The 15,782-nt window shown below is 42.3% G+C and overlaps 1 protein-coding gene across 2 annotated transcripts in view; it reads right to left on the bottom strand.

The window, feature by feature from the left end:
* Positions 1-3,153: 3,153 nt before the first annotated feature.
* The window catches only part of LOC108938597 (tyrosine-protein kinase ABL1-like), a 31,353-nt gene continuing 18,724 nt past the window's right edge, over positions 3,154-15,782 (bottom strand). For both annotated transcript variants that reach the window (XM_018759298.2, XM_018759299.2), the window contains exons 2-11: positions 13,285-13,449; positions 11,285-11,580; positions 8,970-9,242; positions 8,498-8,582; positions 7,733-7,910; positions 7,404-7,588; positions 6,215-6,367; positions 5,781-5,870; positions 5,277-5,405; positions 3,154-5,099 (exon numbers count right to left, since the gene is read on the bottom strand). In XM_018759298.2, the coding sequence (XP_018614814.1) occupies positions 3,430-5,099; positions 5,277-5,405; positions 5,781-5,870; positions 6,215-6,367; positions 7,404-7,588; positions 7,733-7,910; positions 8,498-8,582; positions 8,970-9,242; positions 11,285-11,580; positions 13,285-13,449 (3,224 nt within the window). In that variant the 3' untranslated portion in view covers positions 3,154-3,429. The remainder of the gene's footprint in view (positions 5,100-5,276; positions 5,406-5,780; positions 5,871-6,214; positions 6,368-7,403; positions 7,589-7,732; positions 7,911-8,497; positions 8,583-8,969; positions 9,243-11,284; positions 11,581-13,284; positions 13,450-15,782) is intronic.

Here is a 15,782-nt window from a genome sequence, read left to right on the forward strand (position 1 = left end):
CATACAGAGGTATCCGGAACAATTTCAAAAATAGCCCTAAAATATGGCACATATTTTGGCATAAAGTATAGTCACTTCCTTTTGTAAAGAACATATTTTCATTTCTCTCAATCGGGCAGTGCTGTAGTTACAAGTCAGCTGCAAGGGAATTCTAGGTGTGCTTCAGCTTTCATTTGCAGGGCTCACACTTACTGTGGGGGTGCTTTGTTGAGCTCTCAACTTTGGAACATCTTTGGCCAACTTAGGAGCTGTTGGGGTGATGGCAGGATGCGGTGAGCTGCAACACATTTCACCGTGGAGGATCGTGGAACTTCACATAGTTTGTGAATTACCCGCTCTAAAGAGAAAGGGGTTATCTAATACTTGACTCTCACTACCTTTCAAAACTTAAATTTTGATGTATGCTGAATGTATTGCTGGGTCATTTCCAAATTGCATACATTGAAAAACATAAATGTATTGTTTCATGTGAAAGTAACTGCTGTGACTTTAGCCTTAATGAACCTAAACATTCATCACATTTACCTGTATTTTTGAATGAGCCATTCTATGCTGACAAGGGTCAGCAAGGACAAAGTGTTTCACTATTTTATAGATAATGCATTAAAAGTTGACTGATATATAAGCCTTTATTATAACCTGAGATGTAGTTATGTTCCACATAAAGACAGTTGTGTATCTTGTTTTACCCACACAGATGAGATCTACCTGCCCTCTATATATCCTGCTTCTGCTGGAAGTGGGGAACTTCTACCGGGTGGATGGCGCCCTTGGGGACCGAGCTGATTTTGAACAGGCTCTATGGAGTGTCCGAAAGATGCCTAAGGTAGTGCACTCCGTCCGGACAGCTCAAGAACATTTCAGCGAGACCAGGCCAGACTTTTCCAAGTGGTTCACAGATGCACTGAAGGGACTTGAAGGCAGCTATAGAGACCCAGGTGGTCGTCACCTGCTACTTGACTCAGGACCTATGGAGGACGAATTGTTGGAGGAGCCACCCAACGAAGGCACTCAACAACGGAGTTCACGGTCACAGGTGTTGGCCTCTGTTTACACACACAAACGGACCAGTGACCTGGAGAATCTAGCTGAGGGCCTTAATGAATACAGGAGTAAAGGGGGATTCACTTTTAGATTTGGGAGAAAATAGCTGCCTTTAATTTCACTGTGTTGAAAAATGGTGAAGGGTAGGATCTTGCAACTAATCACAAAATGACTGCAGAAGAACAAAGTATTTAAGACTATTGAATATTTAGAAAATGAATTGTAACAAACAAATTTTGTTGCAGACAAATAAAATGAATTTACTGCAGTTGTATTGTGTATTTTAATGTCACTGGAAAATTTAAATGTGGCGTAGGTACAGCAGTCTTGTCACCAGGACACAGGCGTCATGGGTTTCAAAGAAAATACAGCTGAAAATGGCAATTTGTTTGCTCTCAATCAATAATTTGTTTTTAAAACTTAGATTTTAAAACACCATCAGTTCAAATGTAGTCATTTATAAATTAAAACTTGTCTAAAAATCAACACAGTGGCTTTACTTCAGAGAGACTGGTAGGAAGAAGTCAGGAATAGAGTTTCTTCATTCTTATTTTCCATTATATGCTGAAAAGGTATAGTGGTTTACTGCCTGCTACTTCTTCCTGGTGTGAAGCCTTTCAGAAAGCTTGGCTTCTAGTCAGGCTCAGGTTAAGACTAAAAACAAACTGGTCACCAGTTGTTCATGACCTTTCAGACTAATGTGTAATGTCTAAAAGGCAGCACAAACTTTCAGAAAGCAACAGTGACTCAATACTGGTTACAATCTGGTTCTGGCTTAAATCTTAACATTCATAAAGAGCCTAAAATAGTAACAGTTTCACATGAATTCTTGACATCTTGATAATTTATGCACCTTAATATTTAATATTATGCTGTATTTTACAAAGAAAATAATACTGAAAAAAATATTCCAATTAGTAAAGAATAATGCAATGCAGTACTTTCAAGTAACACTTTGTATTGTATCAAACATGAATTGCACCACAGGGTTCACTGTGTAGATATTGAGAATAAACATATTTACAAAGAAAAGTAATTTAACTGTAAATCCACAAAATGAGACATAACAAACGGAAAACAAATAGTGGCATTACATATATTGGACATAAAATAAGTGACAGTACCATAGTGTGATGTAAAGGCATCAAAGTTGTGTGCGACATTCGTCACTGCAGTCAGAGAGGGCAAGGCGGGAAATACTAAATCATACAGAAATACTTCTTATTTAAACAAAATAAAACGCACAAGATAACTTTCTACAATGTAGCAATTTCTTTTGGCTTGGGGTATATACTAAATCAGTGGTGTCCAACTCAAGTCCACAAATAGCTGGTGTGCATACTGGTTTATGGTTTACTGAGAGAGTATTAACATAACCACTGCCTCAATATTTTGGAATGATTAGATTCTTCATAAATTACAAGGAAAAAAGGTACACTAAGGGAATATGTTTGAAAAAGTAGTGATATGGCTAAGAGTAAATACATATGTCGTAAAATAATTAAGGCAGGCAGGGGCAAAAACCAGCACGGACCGAGCTGACACCCCTATAGTAAAAAGGCAAACTGCTTTAGTGTCTTAACTCTTACAAGCACTTCAAAGTGCAGTCCCAACATTTTGGTTTGAAATTGTAATGCAGCATTCTGGTTACTTTCAACTTCCCTGCAAACAAGGTTTGTATATTTCTTTCTTTTCTGTTTTTTTGCTTCCGGACCTTCCTGAAACCCTTCCCCTGATCGGCGTAGTAATAATTTGATCTGTATTTCTCTCACACACACACACACACACACACACACACACACACCTTCTGTTAATATCCCTTGTTATCAGGAGCAGTGACGTTTTCATTTTCTTCTTTTATGTGTCTGTAATCAAGCATCTTTTCCATCTTCAACATACTGCACCCAGTTTTCGTGAAAAAACACATTACCATGTTAAGACATGCAGATGTATAATAAAACTAGTGTTCATTAACAAAGGTCATTGTTACGCAAAATCTGTATAACTGCAGTGAATCCAAAGAGATATTTTAGTTATCAGTAAACATTGATTGCTTCATATTTCTGATAACATTACAAAGCAAAAACATAAAAAGACATTAAAAACAGAAAAATTCAAGTGATGCAGAGTTGGATCCATGGAGTTATACCATGTGTAAAGATTTGTATTTGTATTAGTGTTTTGAGGAAGGAACAAACATCTAAGATCCTTTGATTTGTGCACAAAATCCTTGCTTTGAGCTGTGAGAACAGGAAGCTTAGTAAGATCATGTATCGGAGGCTTGCGTCAGAGTTCCAAGGTCCCTGTTTTTCACTCTTCTGTCCTAGAGCTCTTAATAAAAAAAGAGTCACTGTCCATATTAGCAAAGCTGACAAAATTCTTTTGCTACCTCTGAACAATGTCACTGATCTCCTTGATTGAAGACAGCAGCTTGGTGAAGTCCTGCTGTGCGGCAGCGCCACCTGAAGCTGTCGGGCATATCTGCAGCTCCCGCAGACTGCTCTCCAGCTTGTTGATGGCTTCCCGGAAAGCAAACTTGTTCCTCATTTGCTGGATGGATTCCACGTAGCTGACACAATATTTGGAGAAGTTCTTTCCTGCCTCAAGCACGGCATTGTGGCTGCCTGTCTGCTCCGAGTTCCTCTCAATGGCAGCACGCAGCTGCTCGGCTCCCCCCAAGACCATCTCCTTTGTAATGGCTGAGTTAGGGTGCCTCTCCTGGGTCTGCCGAGTTTTGCGTAAAGACTGCCGAGTTGTAATGAGGGGGATGAATGCTGTGGTAGAGGTCTGCTCACTGTTGGAGGATCCAGACTGTGGTCCTCCCGGTGGTGGGGTGGACATAGAGGATGTTGGAGATGTCTTTGATGGTGGTTTGGAGGAGGTGGCAGTAAGACTTTTTTTTGCACTTTCCACTGAAACAAGGGACTTCCCCTGTTCAGCACTAGTTAAGCTGAGGTGATGGTGATCAAAGCTCTGGGCAAAGGCTTTGGATTTGGCATCTGGTGGTGTGTCCTGGGTAGGACTCCGAGATGCCTTTCCAGATTTTGAAGAGGAAGGCAGAGGTGGGGTTGGTTTTGACTTCTGAAGCTTTCCCTTCTCTTTAGGCACCAGGCTATCAGGGGTGTTCTTTGGACGGCGTCCTCGGCACTCTTCTCCAGCTGCCCCAAGTACTGGGAAAGCACTGGACTTCAGAAGCTCAGCCTGCAAGGCACTCGTTTTAGAGAATTCACCATGTGCCGGTGGTTGAAGACTCACTTTGAGCATCTGGTTCTGGGGAGTGCAACTTGGGCTGGACTCAGGATCCCTGAAGACGTCGTCCACTGTGTCTTCGGTCTTCTTGGGGAGCCTTGGGGGCGGTGTAAGTGTGCCAGAGCGAGAAACTGACTCTGGTTTCTGCTCACTAGCTCTCTTGCGCGGCAGTGCTGGCTTGTCATTCCGTCCTCCAAGTGTGCTTGAGTCAAAGTGATGTGCAGAGGATTGCAGGTTGCGGGGAAGTGTGACCGACTTCCACTCAGTCCGGTCAAAGCCAGGGGGCATGCTAGAGGCAGAGCAGGAACGATGGAAGCGTTTTGAATTAGATAAAAGGTCCTCCTCACCCAGAGTTCTCATTCCAGAAGTGGAGGCCATTGGGTTGACTTTCTTCCTGCTGTGCTGTGGGGGGAATGGACCTGAGGGTCCTGGGGAGCCAGGTGGCCCATTGACTGTGCTCCCTGCACCATTGTTATGGGCACTCAGAAGCTTGCTTGGGTCAAAGGTGCTGGCAGCATCACTAAGAAAAGGCCCACTAATTAAGTCTTCTCTGGCATCTCCTATCCCTCGACACACTGCTCCTCCCCAGCGCTCTGTAGGTCCATCAATTCCTTTGAAAGAGCTGCTACGCTTAGGAGGCGCTGGGGCGGTCTTCTTCTTCTTCTTTATGAGACTGCTAATGAAGATACTGGTCCTTGATTTGTCCTTAGGTAAAAGGCGATCATCCTCATTAAGATTGTTGTCCAGGTATGGCCTCTCCTTCCTGGGAAGCATGGGTGACACAGCCACCTCAGGCTCCACTACATCTAGAAGTGAATTACAAAACGCTGAGCATATGCATCACAAGTTCTAAGCTGCAGCAATACAAAAAGCCATAAATGCAAAGACAGACGAGTCTAAAGCTTGCCTGCGTAACATTTCAGTGCCTTGCTTTGCTTATGAATCCAAACAACTACAGTTTTAGGGGAATTACTGGGCCTCACTTGCACTCTCTCCATCCTTGTGGTCTGTGTTTTTACGGAAGGTTCTGGTCTTGGTCGGTAGCTCAGGGGCCTGTGGCATGGGGCACACGGTCACCTTCTTCCCTTTCTTCCCCAGTTCCTTCTCTACCTCTGCAGGACAGAAAGATTCACATGAGTGATATTAACGTACAGAAAGAGCTTAATAGAACTTTATCACTATGTAAGTTCTGTATTACCATCTTCACAGGTCATTTCAGAGTTGAACTTAGCTATAATGCACAGTAAATGTATTAAAAAAAAAAAAAACTTATGATCTGGTGCTGAAGTGCTAAGTTAGAAAATAGATAATTGGAAACTGTCTGAAGGTTTTTTGAGGATGCCTCAATAAAAGCACGACAACACTTGGCAGCACTTCAAAAGCCCTACACATGGTATTGGTACATTACTTGACAACCACTTGCTGTACACTGCCCCCACTGGGGTTAAGTCTACTGGCAGAGAGAGACAAAGACAGACTGCACTCACCATCTGAAATGCTCGATTCTTGGAACATGGTCTCAAATGCTTGATGGATTTCAGCAAACGATGGACGCTCTGCAGGGTTCCACTTCCAGCCTGAATGGTAAGAGGAAAACATGTAAAACAAACAGAACTGAGAGGTTTTTGTACAAATATTCTGTGCAATCACTTGGCTTTCAAGCATGGCGCAACAAAACAATCGGACATGCTATCAGTATATACAAATTGACGCCAATTTAAATGTTTACTCAATTAAGGTAGCTGGATGGAAAAAACCCACAAGAAAGAAAGTGAAAGGGTGAGGAATATGGAAAAAATGTAAGGGTGGAATAGGACACTCTGAAGAAAGGCCATTCAGTTGAGACTGGCCTGGAGCAACCATAAAAGGATAGGAATTGTGTCTGAGAGTGTATGGAGTTTTAGGAAAGAGAAGGACTCACAGGCTCTCATAAGTTCATAGACCTTTTCTGGGCAGCCCTCAGGCCGGTCCATGCGGTAGTCCTTCTCCAGCAGCTCATACACCTGGGACAGGTCAATACCCGGGTAGGGAGACAGGCCATATGTCGCAATCTCCCACAATAGTACGCCAAAAGCTGAAAGGCCCAAAATATGAGAGAGGGGTTGACATAGCTCTCACATCTCTTTTCTACAAGAATATGATAAATAGTCCAAGTCACACAAGCAACTATGGTTTCTGAACCCTCCCATGATCCAGTCCGTCATTCTTGGCTCTTCTTTAGAGGTGTGAAATTCATTTCAAGGAGAAGGAAGTATGTTCACCCTTTCACATTTGCAAGGGTTAGGGGCGGACGACCCCCACTAATGTGAAAATTTGCGAATAATAGTGGCAAAATTAATGACACTGAAAAGTTTAAAAGTTACTGCGAGAAACAAGAGATTCCATGGTCACAAGGACAGCTAACACGTGAGTGAGGCTGATTACTGAGACAACGATGCGCGGCCTACCCAAGCCAAGACGCTTAGATCCCACTTTTTTCTTTTTTTAAACCAAAAATTACTAAATCTTTAATGGTAAAAGTTTTTACTTACGCTAACAAATATTAAATAAAACTAATATTTAAATAATATATGATTTTATGTGACAATTTTCAGTATTTATGTTTTTCGCTTACGTGTCTGCGAGTTTCCGCGATCTTTCGGCAGGCTCCAAAAATATTCCCATTTAATTGTTCGTGGCTAACTCACGAATAACCGAAACCTCGCGAATCTAGAGGGGAGACTGTACTCCTGGATAGTGCTTGTAAAAACAAACTTACACTACACCTCATAATTCAAAAAGTTGCCAGTCTAAGGCAAAAACATATTTTAACCATGAACAGTACCTTTGAAATGATAAAAACTGCCCGCTGAATGTTTGAACATTTGATTCAAAGTTAAGCAGGTGCACTCAATGAGTTGTATACCTGTTCAAATGTTCGGTTTGGATTCAGTCAAGGCAGAATAAAACCACTTCAAATAGAAAACAGGCTCTTTCCTTTCTCGCAATTTTAAACACCCTTTCCTGGGTATGTTTAACAAAGGCATCTTCATTTGGTTATAAGAAAGTATGCCTGAGGTGTACATTTTAGGTCACTTTAAAACCATGACACATTCTGGGTATCTACCTACCCCATACATCTGATTTTATAGAGAACTTGTTGTAGGCCAGGCTCTCAGGGGCTGTCCACTTGATGGGGAATTTGGCCCCAGCATGAGCTGTGTAGGTGTCTCCTGTCATTAGACGACTCAGGCCAAAATCTGCCACCTTGACCAACTGGTTCTCCCCAACCAAACAGTTACGGGCAGCCAGGTCCCTGAAGAGAACACAAGGAAATGGCTGAGTGTGTGGAAAACAGGTTCCCAGGATGTTTATGCTATTATCGTTGTAACTAAAAAAAAATGTTCCTCAAGCAGCATCCATAGGCCACCCCTACAAGTGGCCAAGGTAAGCTCTTCACCTGTGGATGAAGTTCTTTTTCTCCAGGTACTCCATGGCAGAAGAGATCTGTGTGGCCATATAGAGCAGAACCACTGCATTGACTTCCTCCCGATTGCATTCGCGCAGGTAATCCAGTAGGTTACCATGGGTCATGAACTCTGTGATGATGTAGAAGGGAGGCTCCCGTGTGCACACACCTGGGACCAAAGCAGTGACAAGACATATCTGAGAAACAACCACCACCATAGCCCAACAAACACAGTAATGGACAAATACACTGACATGTAGTACTATACCAGATATTTGTGATAATAAATTCTACACAGTAGCACACAAGTAGAGAGCACTGTAAATAAAAAAAATTTCCATGCCCAAAAAATTGTGATTAATGGTCGAGCGAATGGATGTTAGCAACAGGTAGAGCCCAGGCTTCATATTTGGACATAGGATTGAAACCAGCTCAGTCCTTGTAGAGTCTACATGTTCTCCTTGTGTTTGTGTGGGTTTCCTCACACAGTCCAAAGACACGTGCAGAAGGCAGCAATGGTAAACCACTGTCAAACCCTCTCTTACCTTGCAAACCAAAAAAGAGTTAGAGTTCACTAAGAGTTCAAGTCAACTTGTTGGCACTTACTCTTCCGTACTCCAAATTGGTGTTGGCAGGAAAAGAGAATTATGAAATACTGCATTCTAGCGCTATTCAAGGCTGTACATGATAAAAGAGACAAAGACAGAGAATATGTTGATCATGTAAAAGACTCAGTCCTCAGCCAGTAAAACTAACCAAGCAGTTGCACCAAGTTAGGATGCTTGATCTCCTTCATGACTGCTGCCTCCTTCAGGAATTCTTCCACCTCCATGGTATCCTCCTGAAAGACAGTAACAAAATTTAATGGAAAGAAAATAGCATGAAAGAGAAAATCCTCAGTAACAGTAAGTACTTAATGATTACAAAATGTGTTCAAATGACTAATTGTTCACTGAACAGTATGTGGTTACTGTAGGGGAAACAGGCAGTTTCTGACAGCAGGATGGCACCACTAGATGGCAATGAAACACTATATATGTGACAGTAATTTTTGCTACCATATTGCCTGGTCTACACTGAGCTTTACATGGTTTTTTTTTTTAAACTTAACCAAAGTGCCAGAGATTCTACTACAGAGGTATGATTACATCAAGTTATTAAAAAAAAAAAAAAAATTTTTCACCACACATGGGTTCGTGTTGAAAACTACTGTGACTCTCAAATTTACCTTGAGGGTTTTGACGGCCACTGTTAAGCTGTACTTCTTCCAGACGCCCTCATAGACCTCCCCATACTGGCCTCCACCCAACTTGTGCTTCATAGTGATGTCGGTGCGCTCCATCTCCCACTTGTCATAGCTGGGCGAGACTCCATACACAGTGGGCTTATTGCGTTTGGGGGCTGGGTAGTGCAGTGTGGTGATCAGGCCGTCAGCCACCGTTGAGTGGTGGTGCACCAGCTCAGCCAGCGCTGTGAAGCGGCTCTCTGACGACACGTACAGCTGTGACAAAAGCACAAAGGCGAACATCAACAGGAGGTACAAAGAAAACAGGAATGGTGAAAAAACATCTGATCTGTCTGAAGATCTGCTTTTACTTTGACACTAGAATGGCAAGCAAAAGAAATGCTGAAGTTCAAGGTATCTTGTGCTTTGCCACTCGGAGACATATGCGGTCTACTTCCGACTCCCCATCACTTTTTACTGGATATGCAGCTGACACTGCAGTGTTGCTATCTGAAAGGAACTAAATGCGGACAACAGCCCAGACTTCCACTTTGCACGTGATTTGCAAACTGCGCCGAGTACCCCCACCCGGCTCACAGCCCCACTTGCTGCGCCAGCCTCCCGGGGAGCGATCATCCGCTCATGCTCTGCGGGGGCCCAGACAAGATGCTGAAACTCAAGCTGGCAGGGATTCAATTACAGCCCATAACGGGGGGGGAGGAATGCGTGGAATTGTGGGGAATGACACAGGCCTTCTCAGCATGCCTTTCACTCCTGCACAGGTACGTAGCCTCTGAGAAGCACTGGAGCCAGTCTCCACTTCTGCGTCTGACGTACCTACTTCACCATCTTGCTCCTCACAGCCCATTTTGTAAAGTCACCTAAGTCTTAAGCATCTTCCTGTAGGTATTACCATCAGATTCTGGCAGTTAGAAGACAAAATCAGACTCAGTATCATTTCAGTTTTTTTCTTTGTGTGCATGCATCTCCTTGCATGTGCATATTTGTGTAGATTGAAAGTATAACTAAATGATCTCAGCTGCACTGAATGTCAGCATTCCCCAGTCGTGCAGTCATTCCGCCGCCCTCCCCTTCAGAGAAAAACCACAACAGCAGGAATTCCATGTAATGACGGAGGAATTCAGACTATGCTGATTAACAAATCATTCATCATTCAATGGCATTCATCCACCAAGGGACAACATTACACAGCTGTTAGTTGCATGGGAAGTGGGAAGTCAGAAAGGTGATAGCAGATTTGGGGAGAGTGGTTGGGTTGAATGCCTGTCTCATCCCTCCTGGTCCCTCAAATCTTTAAGTTGAAGAATACAAAATTTTTTCATATGAAAATTGCAGACCATTGGCTCAGTTTGCTTGTGGTCTATCATGATTATCCAAATGCTTCAGTTTACATGTTAAGATCCTGGAGAAAATCTCATTTGCCTCTGTACACTTTATGAGACAGAGTACTCAAACAATCCTGTTGCTCCTTAACAAGCATTACAAGGCTCTGCTGAGACCTCCTCGTGCACTAAAGACAGCTCTTTGGTCTCTGACGGACTGCACTTTAATAAGTGCCCTGAAATGATGAATGCCCACAAGCGTTCAAACCTCCACGTGTGTTACGCAGCATTACACAGTGAATATTGTCATCCTGCCCACAAACTGTCGTGGGCAACACGCAACAGCAATGATAAGGGATACAGTATAGGAAACATTAATGCTGTAGGCACAGGAACCCAAGTATAGGCGTGGGTGCATTGCCAGCACACCCTATAATGGTATACTGCTGTGCAACTACTTACTACTGCAATGTTCTCAGTCAGTGACCGAGGATCCAGAGCATCTGAACAACTGAATGACTTGAGTGTCTTAATTCAAAACTCAGATCCAGCCATTCAGAACAGAACTGTAGAAACTGGATGAGACTCACCGGCATACTTGTCCTTCTGAGGACAAAATTACTCCATTATAAAGCAGGTCAGTGAGGGACACCGACAAAACCCAGACTAGGATAAAGCCTGTGTGGCAACGCTCGACTGAACTTGAGGTTTCCTACGGTATCACTACAGCCACATTTCAACAGATTTAGCATCCCAACCTGTTTTACTGTTTTTTAGAGTATTTCCCTCCCACTGACAAGGTGTTGTCTAAAAGGTATCACATAAAGCAAGTTAGCATCCTTCTATTACATTCTCCAAGTAGAATGTGAACTTCCCCAAAATGACTGCAATCAAATCAGTTCAAACCTCATGTTGTAACATCTGCTTCCTAATACAATTTTCTGTTTCCCAACTGTTGCGGGAGCTTGAGCTGACCTTGCCGTCGGAGGCTGTGTTGATGCGGTAGTGGTAGACTCTGCCCTCGTAGCGCAGCGAGATGGATCTCTGGCCAGGGCTGCTCTCGCTCTCGCGCACCAGGAAGCTGCCATTGATGCCGCTGCTGAGCAGGTACTCAGCGGCGCTGCGAGACACGGGGCCATGATACCAGCTGTGCTTCTCCAGGCTGTTGACTGGAGTGATATAGTTGCTGGGAACCCAACCCTGACCATTTTTTGTTTGCGCCTCGCACCATTCCCCATTGTGGTTGTAGCCCAAGACCCGTAGCTTCTCTCCTGTACAACAAATGAAAACACACTTCATTATACTTTATTCGGCCTGACTGTCCAAAGTGTCCCTTAAGATACAAACATTTACTATAATTTTTGCTGCTTTAATGAGCACATAGCTTTTTTGGAAAGTTTAGTTTTATGTGCAGTGATTACACATTTTGTTTTGTTGGGCTTATTCTACACTAGTTCCTCTGCAAGGCACTATATGAGCTGTGGCTTGTAAAGCAAGCAATTTGCTTGGCATTAAAAGTTTGCACTCAATGGCTTTGGGGACATGACTGTACATATGCTGTTGGCATATGTTGGCAATTCACATATCCCGAATATCAGCCAGAGAGGTACGCAGATTTCTGAAAATTAACAAAATCTATCCTGACTTATTCCTTTCTCTTTAGCTGACTGTCATACAGGACTGAATTCAGGACTGTTTAGGCTGTGTCCAAATCTTTCCGTTAACAGTATTTAGCTGGATGTGAAGGAACCAGTTCCTTTATCATGTCTTCCACAGAAAAAATGTCCAACTCCACTAAAGTTATTTTTTTAACTAATAAAGTATTTTTACTTTATTGAATCTAGGTAACCAAATGATTCCATTGGCACTCCAAAATACATCTGGTGTGTGTCAAACAGTGCAGATGCAGCTTTGGTGGAAAAATACATAAACAATTTTATCACTTAAAAACCAGTTGATTAAGTGTCCTAAATAATATTTAGTCAAAGAGCCGTGTTGGTTTTGTCTGTTGAATATGGCGAGTGTGTTTCGGTGGGACAAAGGCAGACGTGTTGGAACAGGATGGAGCTCCTCGAATTACTGCAGCCTGTAGTGTGACCTTGATAAGGATCAGCCTGAGAGACACACACTCCCAGGCAGAACAGCGGAGGGCAGAGTGTGAAACACAAGAAGGCCTGCTCTTCAGGGCTGACTGAGTGCAGGTGACCGGGCCCTCGGCCGCCGAGACTCGTGTTACAACTTATCATTGGGCTACTCAGAAAATCTGATGTTTAGCCTTCACTAACAGGCAATTTACAATTTTTGTTTTACAGCATGTGTACAAAAGCTGGTGGAAAATGCTTCAAAACATTTACCTTTCTGAGTCATATTTCACGAGACAAAACCAAAATGATATGCTACTCCACAGCATAGTAAGGGAAGAGTTTTCACATCATTTATATGACTTACTCCCAATGGAAGGGAAAAAAATTAAACTTGCATTTCATGGGAAAAAAAAAAAGTGGGCAGTGAGTAGAGTTACTGAAAATTTCTTCTGGCCACCAATAGCAGTATGTTTCAACCAACCGAACCATCTGAGTGAATCAGTTAATTTTCTGATATAGAGGATACTAGCTGGTTAATAGTCTATGTCAGAGGGTTTTTATTAATGTATTCAAATACAAGTCACACATTATAACATCAGATGAACTCTGCGGTAGATGTCATTCAAGAGTCACTCATTTTCACTCATTCAATAACTATACAAACTATACTGCTTTCGTGTACATTACAGTACATTTGCATTCATTTATTTAGCTGATGCTTTTCTCCAAAGTGACTTACAATGTTAAGCTACTTACAATTATTTACCATTTAAACAGCTGGGAAATTTTTTCTACAGCAATTTAGGGTAATTACCATGCTCAAGGGTACTACAGCAATAGGTGAGATTCAAACCATCAAGCTGTTGGCATCTGTTTCCTCTGGCTCCGTACCTTTAGTGATGCTGAGGGTGTTGTCCCCACTTGCCACAAAGTCATACAGTGCAACAAACAAGTTGGGGTCATTTTCACTGGGCACTGCCAACAGGTTCTCTTTGGAGTTCCAACGTGCTGCTTCCGTTAAACCCTGGGGCTCCAAATCTGGCTTCTGGAGAGCCTCTACAAAAACAGAAATACAGGCAGAATGTAAGAGAATGTTCTCATCAGGTAAACAGAGTACTGAGAATAAGGAGGCTGTGGCAAAGCTGAAAAACACAAGCACACCATGCACAATGAGTACAATATGGTGCGCATTCTTGATGGGTGAACCTGTCCTGTGGTCCAATTTCATATAAAAAGTGACAAAACATTGAGGGTAAGCTGATTCAGTAACTATTCAGTAAAAATTAAACACAGTTTACAGGACCACTTAAGGATGACAGTAAAAGAGAACGGCAGTTGTGTTTGGATAGCATATGTTTATGGCAAGAAGACACAGTCAAAGACGAGGACTGCTTGGAGAAGAAAGGTAAGAAGTAGAGGACACTGAAAGTCATGGGCATAAACTGGCTCACACTTGGATGTTGCTTCTCTTCCAACACCTAACCTAATCTAACCCAACAGAACCACCTGACATAATTTCCTACAGACTTATATTATGTGAGAAGCTCTCACTAAGTACCACAGCAAGATTCATGAAAGGGCCATGATCATGCTGGAATATAATCCTGGTGCCTCTCTCCCCAACTGTTAAATGCCATTCAGTGCCTTTCTCTTGGTAACCTGCAGGTTCTCAGTTATCTTTAGAGGAGCAGTTACCTTATCTTGGCAGACATTAAATGTATAATGGGCCTTACTTTTAGGGGTTCCACCCCACTGACTTTATTTCTTTACAACACACATTTTCCAGACTAAAGAGATGAATTCTAATTCACATCCACCCAACTCCACCCTCACCTTGCCAAAACAAGGGTCATTTATTGCATCAGTGACAATGAGCAAACACCACAATGTTTATTTCTAACTATATTTTCATTTCACATTACTATGAATTTTGTTACCAGATGTTATGTTACTACACCTTCTATTCAAGTCAACCTGAGTAAGAGAAAACGTAATTTTAGATTATTATTGACATGAACAAGAAAACATTTGAGAATACATTTTGATTTATTAATGATAAGGTCCAAATCATTCTCTGAACAAAAACTGAACACTTCCAGTAATTTTCCTTATTTCAAAATTTTCTGAATGACTTCAAAGTGCAGGTTCACAAACTGAAGTCATAGCAACCAAGGAAATTGACAATGAGAAATGCATTAACCGTACACATTCTGGACCACCACAGCCTTGTGTTCGACTAGGAGTTATTGATGAATGAATGAATGAATGAATGAATGCTGCACACCATTGAGGCACCTATGGAGCTAAACAGCTCTGAATGTTGCACACTGTCCATGACAAATGCAGTTGCAGGGATGGCTTATTTTTCCAGCTTGTCTTGGTGCCTCTGGGCCAAAACCAGCAGCACTACGGTAACCATTACAGTGTGAAGCTGGAGAAAAGAAGTTTTGTGAAATTCCAAAGCTATAGGCCAGTTCCTACCATATGCAATCAATATAAACAAGCATATAAGCAGCTAGAAAGCAGCCTGTAACTACACTTTTTCCTAACCATACTTAAGGAAACCAAAGAGTGTCTGGCTGTAGCCTTGGAGACTTGAACACTGCGTAACACCATCGTTACGCCCCACAGTTCAAGTGACGTCGCAACTGCCTGAAGAGGCAGATCCTTTCAGCTGCTTTGATAGCTACCTTCTTGTTACAGTAAAGCCTCATACATATGGAAAAAAACTGCCCTGCTATAATTAAAAACTTAAATTCATGCTGACACATGTTCAAGATTTACTGATGTACTGTTTGTTCATTTCTGTGATCACACATGTTTTACCACTAATACCAGGTCAACATAAATGGTATCTACCCTGGTGAGTTACCATTGTGCAAGGTTCCTCCAGACTTCAGCCAGACCCTTGACACAGCACACCTAGTACTTTCTACTATACTGTTTATGCCTTCGCAGGACAGATATGGGCAATTCAGCTTCAGTGCTGAAGGGCCGAGTCCAACGGTGTTTCTACCTCTTCAGGGGACACCATGAAGAGCTAACAAAGCTGAAACAACAACTGCCCCAATTGTAGCTCAATAGCCCCGATGGAGACTTGAGCACCAAAACATTCATTCCCAGTGACAGAAACTTGAGCCAACAGACAGCTGTGAGTTTAAACTCTCAAGAAAAAATCTGGCTGGTCAAATTTAGTTTTCATAAAATGTAAGCACAGGACTACTTGGGAAAAGTCACATACATTATGTAATAGGCCAGTCAGAAAAACAATCTGCAATCAGCCTGCGCTAAACAAACCTGAATATCTGCAGTTTTACATGTCCACTTAAGTAATGTTGAAATATGATTAAATGTAACAATTACATTTTTCCGCAACACCGGATACAACT

Source organism: Scleropages formosus, chromosome 17 (genome assembly GCF_900964775.1).
Source record: "Scleropages formosus chromosome 17, fSclFor1.1, whole genome shotgun sequence".
Taxonomy (NCBI): domain Eukaryota; kingdom Metazoa; phylum Chordata; class Actinopteri; order Osteoglossiformes; family Osteoglossidae; genus Scleropages; species Scleropages formosus.